At 43.2% G+C, this 10,871-nt stretch overlaps 1 protein-coding gene across 4 annotated transcripts in view; it reads right to left on the reverse strand.

Moving 5' to 3' along the window:
• Nucleotides 1-10,343, reverse strand: part of stxbp4 (syntaxin binding protein 4) — a 65,991-nt gene extending 55,648 nt beyond the window's left edge. For 2 of the 4 annotated variants that reach the window (XM_034193307.1, XM_034193306.1), the window contains exons 1-5: nt 10,033-10,288; nt 5,240-5,313; nt 3,813-3,908; nt 3,658-3,727; nt 243-317 (exon numbers count right to left, since the gene is read on the reverse strand). In XM_034193307.1, the coding sequence (XP_034049198.1) occupies nt 243-317; nt 3,658-3,727; nt 3,813-3,908; nt 5,240-5,313; nt 10,033-10,088 (371 nt within the window). In that variant the 5' untranslated portion in view covers nt 10,089-10,288. The other 2 variants (XM_034193308.1, XM_034193309.1) reach the window with 2 other exon arrangements.
• Nucleotides 10,344-10,871: the final 528 nt, after the last annotated feature.

The raw sequence follows: 10,871 nt of genomic DNA on the forward strand, positions 1-10,871 counted from the left end.
CATTTCATTTGTTAATATACATCCATTCCTGCATTCCATATCGTCCAAACTCATCCCGATTTGGGTTGTGGAAAAGTGATGTTGTCCTAATGAGATGTTGTCAGGACAAGAGATGTTACATCATGTTTCGTTTTAGATTGTGTCCGATTTAATAAGAACTGTGATGGTATTTGGACTTGTGTACTCAGCAGCCTCTGTCACACAGACACACTCAGACAACAGAGTTGAGATGCATTTCATACCTGGACTCTTCATCCCTGGCAATCAGCAGAGACATGTGATTGGACAGTGATGCTGTCCTTAAGATCTCCACCGCCCTGTCAGCAGCAAACACAACAGACACATAATTACCTCTTTAAACACGTGAAACCAGACTCGTCTCCAGTACAGTCCAAAAACAATGCCGTCTTTTATTTGAAGTAAGTTTATATTAGATTAGGACCTTTTCTGACATTGGTTTTGATTACAAAGTCCTATCCAGGCCCTGAGGTCCATCAGCTTGGTGCTTATGCTCAGACATCACAGCGTGCAGCGAATGAGAATTTACCACTTCCCCTGGACGAGGCCACGCCATCACAGGTTACTTCACCAGCCAAAGCCAGTACCTGTTCACCACCGGCTGGACTGAGATGATGCAGGTTGAAGTGTTTGTCCACAGACAGGTAGCCTGAAGCACAGGCCTGGATTTGAACTATAGGTCGGTAGCTCCTATGCCTCAGAGTCACCATAATCCTTTTAAATAATACTGAAGCTAACGTGTTTAGCTAACATGTTCCTGATTTGTCTTAGCAATGTGACATGAGTAAGTTACTCGATCTAACTTATGAGGGTTTTGATATGAAGAACCTAATATAACCAAAGTAACCATCTATTTGCTGCTGCCGGGTGAAACGTGGGCGTGTCCTTGACCTTCTCCAGCCTTTGGGGTCCTCAACACTGAAGCACCTGCGTGCTGGATCATGTCCAGAGAAACACACTACATGGACAAAATGTGGTGTCTGATGTTCCCTCACAATGTCAGTGATCCTCCTCATCTGAGTCTCATTAAGTAACCGTTCATTTGACACATCATTCCAGCAGAACCCAAAGATCCAGTTGTCATCTTTCCTCAGTTAGACTCCAAGTCTCACAATCATACATTAAGACACTAAAAACTTGGACCTTCATTCTCCTCCAAGATATCAGCATCACCAGACACCTCTGACCTTTGACCCCATAATACCGTAAGCAGCGTTCTAGCCATGGTGGGTGATGCCCGCCCGGGTAAATTTCCACCAGGCTCTCGGGTTCAAATTGAATGTGCTGCCCAGCACAGAATTTCTAAAAAATGAACTGAAATGTTGCTGGAAATGTACAAATTCAATCATGTTTCAAGCTTATAGAGTCATAGTTTTGCAAATTTAAACCAATAATTAAAGTAATAAGAAATCTATTTCTCATTTTCTTTGTGTCAAATCGCAAACAGCCAAGATCAGAGAGTCAGCGTGTTCTGTGGTCCAAGTCCTTCTGTATCCATATCTGAAGATACATTTAGAAATTTGGTTTATTTTACAGCTGAAAGGCTACATGTTTCCAAAAAGCTCAGAGTTTTAAAAACAGCAGATGCAAGACAGAGAGAGAGGGGGAGGGAGAGAGACACAGAGAGAGAGGGAGAGAGAGAGAGAGAGAGAGAGAGAGAGAGAGAGAGAGAGAGAGAGAGAGAGAGAGAGCACTGTCCCAGTGAGATCAGATTTTAAGGTTCTGCTACTAACCTATAAAATTATTCATGGACTGGCACCTCCCTACCTAGCTGACCTAATTAAACCTTACGTACCGGTCCGGGCTTTACGTTCTCAGGGCGCAGGACTACTTTGTGTCCCTAGGATGAATAAGAGGTCTGCGGGTCACAGAGTTTTCTCTTACTGTGCCCCTGTTCTGTGGAATGGTCTCCCTGTGTCAATAAAACAATCAGATTCTGTGGAGACTTTCAAGTCCAGACTTAAGACGCACTTATTTTCCCTTTCATATGGCTAGCACACTGGTACAGTTTTGTTTTACGCTTCTTACTCTTTTAATTCATGTTATTAGTAATTGGAGCGGGCCGCGGCCTCAACTTCACCTAAATTCTGGGTCTTTTAGTGAAGCTTAGGGCTAGTGGCCGGCGATCACCTTAGTATTTCTCTGTTTTTCTTGTTGTTTAATGCTGGCAAATTATACAGTAGTTTTTGTCTTTCTGATGCCTGATTCTGTTTTTTCTCTGTTTAAGGTGCAGCTCCATCCAGAGATGGGAGTTGTGTTTCTGTTGGCGATCCTCCTGTCCTGTGCACCAACAGCAATTCTTGTATATTCGTCCGTGAATTGTTCTGTGAATTGTTTCTGTAATTTATGTTTGTAGCATGGCCCAAGCAGAGGGTCACCCCTTTGAGTCTGGTCTGCTTGAGGTTTCTTCCTCAGAGGGAGTTTTTCCTTACCACTGTTGCTCTGGGGGTTGGTAAGGTTAGACCTTACCTGTGTGAAGCACCTTGAGGCAACTCTGTTGTTATTTGGTGCTATATAAATGAAAATAAATTGAAATTGAAATTGAGAGAGAGAAAGAGAGAGAGCGAGAGAGAGAGAGAGTGGAGGAGGAGGGGATTGGAACAGTGTCAGTGAAAGGAAATTGAAACTCATTCACAAAGTTTTTCATTTAAAACAGCAGGTTTGACAAATCAGTCCAGATTCAGCTCTTGTTCAAACAAGGCAATTAGGTGTTATATTGTTTTTTTTTTAAAGTACGCGTAATGCAATCCCACTCAATTGTTGGGAAAAAAAAACTGTCAGGATAACGAAAAAACTGCCTGCTTTACTGGATTAAAAGCTACTGTGTGTCATTTTTGAAGAAGAGAGTAAATGCTATATCTATTAAATATTAATGTGTTTTTAACATTTTCAATGTTATTTAATTTATTAACTTAAACTTTGATTAGAAACATGCAAAAAATAACGTTGATCTTACAAATATTACAACATAAATATAATTTTTTGTTTGTTATTCTTGCATTCAATGCATCTAAAACCACCAAAAAATGAATTAAAATAAGGCTTGCCAAGAATGTTTTAGTGGTATAAAACCATATAGCTTCCCGAAGCTATATGGTTTTATACCACTAATACCATTAAAGCATTCTTGGCAAGCCTTATTTTAAGCTATGAGCTGCCATCACATAATTTACCCTGCACTAAACTGGTCCTAGCTAGAACCCTGATCCTAAGATCTTCCCAGGTGTCTCTGGATCTCAAAGACTGAGGACCCATAGACATGAACGTCACCGCTGAAATCAGTGAACGTCTCTGCAAGTTTGACACTTTCACCACATACAGATACACTTCTGACGGACGAGTCCAGGAAGTCCAGGAAAACCTAGATCTTAGTCTGGATCCAGGACCATCACAAACCCAGACACTCTGATTCCTCACTCAGCTTCTCAAGTGCTGCAATCAGAGAATCCATTGATTCCACAAACCACAGTAACCAAAACAATACTATGCAAGAGGATCTTGTTAGTATTGAATATTTTGTGAGTATTTCAAATAAACTCCAAATGTGAAAACATCCAGCAGCTTAACGTTTCTAAAATATATTTTGTCTTGCACAATGAGATCATAAATCTAACAAGCACATTTCTTATCCAGACTCACCTCTCATTGGTCACGCCCACCAGACTGATGTTATTGACATCCAGAATCAGGTCACCTGACTTAAGCCGACCTGCAGCGGAATCAGAAAGACAGGCAATGGAGGATTTGATTAATAACAGCCTGACTCTTCTTTATTAGTGGATGAACTGTCGTACCGTCCAGAGCAGCCAAACCGCCGCCAATCACCCGCTTGATGTAGACGCCGAACTCTTCCCCCGTTAGCTCTCGATATCCTCCGATTATTTTCACACCTACAGCACCAAATGAAGCCACTTCAATAGTTACTACTGAAAAACTGTCAATCAAGATGAAAAACAGTGATGATAAAAAAAAAAATCAAGAAAAATGTTCAATTTCAACTTGTTTCAGCTTCTTGTTTGGATTTCCTTCATTTACATAAACCAATTTTAAATTTAAAAGATGGCAAAGTGGATTCAAAGAGGTTAAAATTGCTGAGTTTGTAATCTAAACACAACAGTCAGATTTCATAAAGTGGTGTCAGTTCTGCTAAATTAGAGATGATCTGGTCCGAACAGCTTTTAAACCACTTTACGTTTTCAGATGTTCGCGGTTTTGCAGCGGCTGTTTGTTTTGGTTCTTTATTCCTGTTCCTCGTATATGCAGAATTATCTGTGTTGATCTTTCAGGCAGCATGTAAAACTCAACATTCTCTCCCGACTGCTCACCGGATTGAAACCAGATGTCGATTTATGTTCTGTCTGTGTTGTTTCCACTGGCCTGTATGTGTGTGTCATTGAACAAGATAACTCAAAAACAACTGGATGGATTTCTTTCAGACTTGATTGGAATATTACTTGGATCGATATCGAGAAGTGGTTAGATTTTGGAGCAATTAGGTGAAAGTTTAAAAGGGCAAGATCAAGGAAAACACCTATTTTTCTATATCCCAGCAACCAAGAATCCTCGATGAATCAGACTTGGTGGGAATATTAGAATAAATATCTCGAGGTGATTAAATTTTGGAGTCAAAGGTCGAGTAAAACATGGTCCAAAAAACACCTTTTTTAAGTGTATGTGTAAAACCAAGAAGCCTCACTGGATGATCTAAAGCATATATTGACGAGCAAAATATTTGTGATTGATTGGTATGAATGCCTTCATAATGAAGTCCCACAGAAGTCACGTGATGATGTCATACGTTGTAAAAAAACAACAACACTATAACAGAAGTGTATATTTACTTGAATATTTATATTGTGATGTGTGCATCAGCCGTCTGATACCATTCATTTTTACACAGGATTCAACTCCCTTTTTTTAGTCCTTTTTATTTCGTCTCTGGGTCTGAGTTGTGTGTTTGGTTTTTAATCTCAGTCTTGGTCATTTCTAATCCAAATGTAAACTGGTTAAAATTGGATTTGAAGGGGGCAAATTAGACAATCTGATTTTGCATATCTGCATGACTTCTGACAGGGTGAATTTTTTTCGTTCAAAAGCAGATTGATTGTGGAAAATAACCGTCAGCTGCAGCTGAGCTGTTGATGCTCTTGAAGTCTCATCACAATCTGTTTGACTGGTGCCTGAGGGGTCACAAAGGTCAGAGGTGCAGGATGCTGCTTACCGAGTCCTTTCTTGCAGTCGCAGAACTCCAGCCTGTGCACAGATCGACTAATGCCGTGAGGGCCCATGATCGTCCTGAAAAAGCAAAAAAGAAATGCAACAGAATCAAGACCACATCTCCTGCTCAGAGTTGCCGCCTGTTTACGGGAAAATAACCACCCTCCCTGCTTGCCAGTAACATCAGCAACCCTTAAAGTGCGCGGCAGGTGAACCCCGCTGCAGATTTGTGGATGATGAGGCGTTCCATTAAATCAGAATTCTTAAGTTCTCCTGCTGTGCTGCTTCTGCTGCGAGGCTCAGCGCCGGCTCACTGACTTTTCTCCACACACTTACGGTTGTGTGAGTGGCAGCTGCTGTTGCCGTGGACACACTGACTGTGATTAAGAGATATTCCCGACAGATGCACTAGCAGCACGCGTGTCGTTTTCCTGTCCAGTGCTCCTGAACCAGTCCATCCACGTCCATACTTGCTCTGATCTTCAAAGCTAATTTGATAAAAATCCAGTGAAGCTCCAACTCCAGCTGAATCAGAATTAATGTTTAATATTGTTCCTGCTAATTGTGATGTTGTCAGTTTGTGATTGGATTTTGGTCTTTTGTTGGGTGATCTAGAGCTGCCTCAAACCTTTTTCCTTTTATGTCATTGCAACATGGGCTTCCACTAACAATCTGCCCTTATGACATCATAGAGAATTCCAACCCAAAGCACATGGGGGGGCAGTGGGTTTATGTTGCAAAAAAGACACTGGTGCAAACAACGATTTGCACCGTGCGTGTGGTTAGGCTGATGCTGTGTTCACATGTTGGCTGTAAGCAGCAGATGGTAAATTGATTGTTGTTTTATCTTTAACAAGGAGGAAAGACGGGCAGTGAGAGATTACCCAGTTTTAATCAGGTAAACATGAACAAGTTGTGTGATATTACTGAGAGGAATTAATCTATGTCACAAAAAGGTATCTTTTTAAGTTGCCACTAGAACCAGGGCTTCCTGCTTTAATATAACACTGTACAAAATGCTAAAAACAGTTTCACTTTTCAGTGACATAAACTATTGTCCGTTGTTGGCATTGGAAAATTACTGTAGTTTTTCTACTGCCACTGTGAACGCAGTATAAATGCAGACATAATGCACCACAGAGTACATCCTCTGTCGCACAGAGCACATCCTCTGTTACACAGAGCGCATGCTCTTGCATTCAGAGCACACCCTCTTTCGCTCAGAGCGCATCATCTGTCGGGCAGACATCCTCTTGCATTCAGAAAACATACTCTGTCATGCAAAGTGCATCTTCTTGCATTCAGAGCACACCCTCTGTCGCACTGAGTGCACCCTCTATGGCACAGAGCACACCCTTTGTCACGCAGATCGCACCCTCTGTCATGCAGAGTGCATCCTATTGCATTCAGAGTGCACTCTCTGTCATTAAGAGTGCATCCTCTTGCACGCAGAGTCCACTCTCTGTCACTCTGAGCACTGCATGTCGCGCAGAGTGCACTCTGTCATGCAGCACGCACCCTCTGTCACGCAGAGTGCACCCTCTGTCACTCAGAGCACACCCTCTGTTGCTCAGAGCACACCCTCTGTCATGCAGCATGCACCCTCTGTCACACAGAGTGCATCCTCTTACATGCAGAGTGCACTCTGTCGCTCTGAGCACTGCTCTGTGATGCAGAGCGCATCCTCTGTCATGCAGCATGCACCCTCTGTCACACAGAGTGCATCCTCTTACATGCAGAGTGCACTCTCTGTCGCTCTGAGCACTGCTCTGTGATGCAGAGCGCATCCTCTGTCATGCAGTGCGCACCCTCTGTCAGCCAGAGCGCATTCTCTGTCGCACGGAGGGCACCCTCTGTTGAGCAGAGTGCATCCTTTTGCATGCAGAGCGCACCTTCTGTTGCACATATCTGTGAGAGGGAGAAAGAAAGAGATGGTGGACATAATCACATCTTCACCTGTTGGATGCATTTAGAGAGCTGTATCTGCAAAATATGAATTACTTACTGGAAACTCTGCTTTGTCCCTTTTTGGACCCGCCCCCACCTACAGCTGCAATATTTGCTGACCAAGGTTACCTGCACCTGCCTGCGGGTCAACCTTCAGTGTTACGGGTTGACCGTTCATTCTTTGTATACAGGTAGCAGGAAACTGTTATACCGGAGATTGTGTGAGCAAAGAGACGGTTTCAGAGTCCCAGGAGAATCAGGAGAATGAAGGGTGTGTGATCTCTGAAGACACTTATTTTCTTATAATATCATCCATCTTAATACAGAAACACTCACTAAGTATATCAATAATAATAAATAACTGTAAGAAGCTGTTTTATAGCTGAAAGATTAAAATGTACAGTATGTCCACTAGGGGCAGATATGCTAAATCCTTATGTTTTATTCTTGCATTTTCTGAAACTGTTTATTCCAATTAAGGGTCATGGTGGGCAGAGCCTGTCCCAGCAGTAGTTGAGTGAGAAGTGGGGTTAGGGTTACATCATTGGGCGAGGAGCAGGGTTAGGGTTACATCATTGGGTGAGAAGTGGGGTTAGAGTTAGGTCACTGGGCGAGGGGTAGGGTTAGGGTTACATCATTGGGCAAGAAGCGGGGTTAGGGTTACATCACTGAGTGAGAAGTGGGGTTACAGTTAGGTCACTGGGCGAGGAGTGGGGTTAGGGTTACATCATTGGGCAAGAAGCGGGGTTATGGTTAGGTCGTGCAAGGAGCGGGGTTAGGGTTGCGTCATTGGGCGAGACGTGGGGTTACAGTTATGTCACTGGGCGGGAAGCGGGGTTAGGGCTACATCATTGGGTGAAAACGGGGTTAGGGTTTGGTCATTGGGCAAGAAGCGGGGTTAGTGTTATGTCATTGGGCAAAAAGCGGGGTTAGGATTAGGTTATTGGGTGAGAAATGGGGTTAGGGTTAGGTCATTGGGTGAGAAGTGGGGTTAGGGTTACATCATTGGGCATATAAACTCACTCACACTAATGGTCAGTTTAGAGTCACTGGTTCACCAAACCTGGAAGCAAACTGGAGGGAACATCCAAACTCCACACAGATAGCACCATGTGGGAAAACAACCTGGAACCTTCAACAGTGTGAACCAATAAGACAACCTTCCTAATGTTTGTAGGGTTTTATATTCTTTATCAAAAACAAATCTATCTTTGATATCAGCAATTGCTCAGCAGCTCACAGACAGAAGACAACAGACAATAACGTGCAGCGAAGCAGCTGCTACAGACGAGGAACCTTTAAACTGATCACTTAATACCCGATAATCTGCAGTTACCTGCTGTAACCTATTTAATGACACAGGCGAAACACGCAGGATCATGGCTGGAGAGGCGCCAACAGGGTCTGTGTCGAGTCCACATCCTGGACTTTTGGTTTTGCTCTTAAAGTTATTTCTCCAGTCAGCCTCAGGTGAACTGGTTCAGGAGCTCAGAGCTCCTCAAGTAGTTCAAGTGAGAAATAGAGGATGAACTTATTGTTGGCCTGGAGAGTCCTTAAGGTGAAGACCACGACCAGTGACCCACTTGGAAACCAGGTCACGACTTCAGGACAACTATGACTTCTTTTTATGTTGCTCTCCTCCGCAAATCTATCAGCAGAGATACAGTGGAGGGTTCCACCTTCAGTTCCAAAACCACTTTTCTTTGAATTTTTGGAATAGCAGACAAACATTTTGGAGACCAAAACCATAAATCCAGTCACTTTGACACTGAGGTGACTGAAGGTCTTCATTCAGCTGTTTTATATTTTAAATCCAAATCATGCAGGGCTCCACTGTGGTTCAGTTCTGGGTCCAGATCAACTGGATCTGGACCTGGACCCAGACTTGGTTTCCAGATTTTGTCCCATGATGGGATCCTGCATATTTAGTGATATGATCGTTGAAGATCTCTGTGTGGATAAATGTGTTTGGAAAGTGCCCTTTCGTTCAAAGTGTGAAATAATGATGAAGTTGTTTGACCACAGCTGGGGAGGTATCAGGGTGAAGTTCGAGGACTTTAAAGTTAGCTCCTGGATCTCCAACCCCAGTTTCCACGTGTGTCACCATATGGATGCAAAGTTGAACCTTCCACCTAAATATGGTGACCCACTATATTTGATGCACTGGGAACGTGATCAGACATTAGTGTCGCAGGAGAAATCAAGTGTAGTACCCACAAAAACTCACATTCAGAGCTCTTCAAAAACAGCACTTTGGGGAACGCGCGGCATCAGGAGGTATTTAATCGAAGCTTAAACCCTTAAAACATACCAACTGGATTTAGCAAATACAAAATTTGGGGGTACTACTCACAACTTGAGAAATCTCTGTTGGAACCTTTTACATCAAGTTGATAGATTTGAAGAATTCATGTAGTTCTGGGTTCTGTAAATCTCCATATCACCAAAGAATCACTGTGATTAGGGTTTGGGCAGTTGGTCAAACAAAATAACGGAATAAAGAGAAGCATTAGTCGTGTAACGTATGAGGGGTTAGGAGTTGACAGCTTGGTATTACAGGGTTACAAACCAAAAATATCAGGAACCATTTGTCCATATGGTACTACAGCAGACATAGTGATGACATGGACTTGAACAACAGTTGTATTTTCCTGCAAAACTGCGCTCACATGTGTGACCTAGAACTGAGCACGTGGACTTAACTCTAAAGCATCTGTCACGAAACAGCAGGAAAAACTAAGTCAGGTCTTCTGGAGTCTGTGAGGATTGAGGACGAACGTGAAAAAACAAACACTGTGGACTACAGGGAGGGAGGAAGGAAGGAAGGATGGATGGATAGAAGGAGCTTACCAGTAGAGCAGAGACAGCCCATCGAGTCGCTCAGCGTGCTGAGGGAGAAATGGCATCGCACGACGGTCCAGGACAAAAAAACAACCAACCACACATGTATGCGTAAACCCATATACACACCCACACCCACACAGATGGACAAGCGTTATGCCGCCATGAGACAGACGACGAGACAGATGAGACGCAGTGGTGGTTCAAACCAGGATGGTGTGTGTGTGATCGGAGAGAGAGGAGAGGGATGGAAATCCTCCTCGACAGGGAGACACACACGCTTACCTTTCCGTGCTAATCCGTGCTGATTACACACACGCGCGCTCCTCTTCATCTAGCATTGTGAGGACTTAACGCATCCCTCACAATTAAGGCCGCAGCCACGTGACCCCTGTCGGACCAGGTCAGGTGTGTTTTCAGCGGCTTGTCCTCACACAGGATACTGATGGATAAAGTTTGCATTTTCCTCATTATTGTGACCTTGTTTTCTGATGTCTCACACCCACGGGTGGAAGATGATGTGCAAATAAATTTTAATGTGGACCAGAAAGAACACAGTGATGCTATGGAACAAACTGGCCAATCAGCACACAGCATTCATGCTGCTGCTGAAAGGTCACAGTTGAAAAGTTACTCAGCTATTCTATTTGTTTTTATACTAAAGTGATGGCTCATGGGCTCTTTTGAGCATTCTTTAACTAATTATAAAACCGAGTCTCAAAAGACTCTTTGGAAAGGTGATGTCCTCACAAAGATGTAAGAACAAATCCACATACAGTGTGTGTGTGACTGTATGTGCGTGTGTTTGATATATATATAGACAGATAGATAGATAGACTGTGCAAAAG

Source organism: Thalassophryne amazonica, chromosome 18, assembly GCF_902500255.1.
Source record: "Thalassophryne amazonica chromosome 18, fThaAma1.1, whole genome shotgun sequence".
Classification (NCBI taxonomy): domain Eukaryota; kingdom Metazoa; phylum Chordata; class Actinopteri; order Batrachoidiformes; family Batrachoididae; genus Thalassophryne; species Thalassophryne amazonica.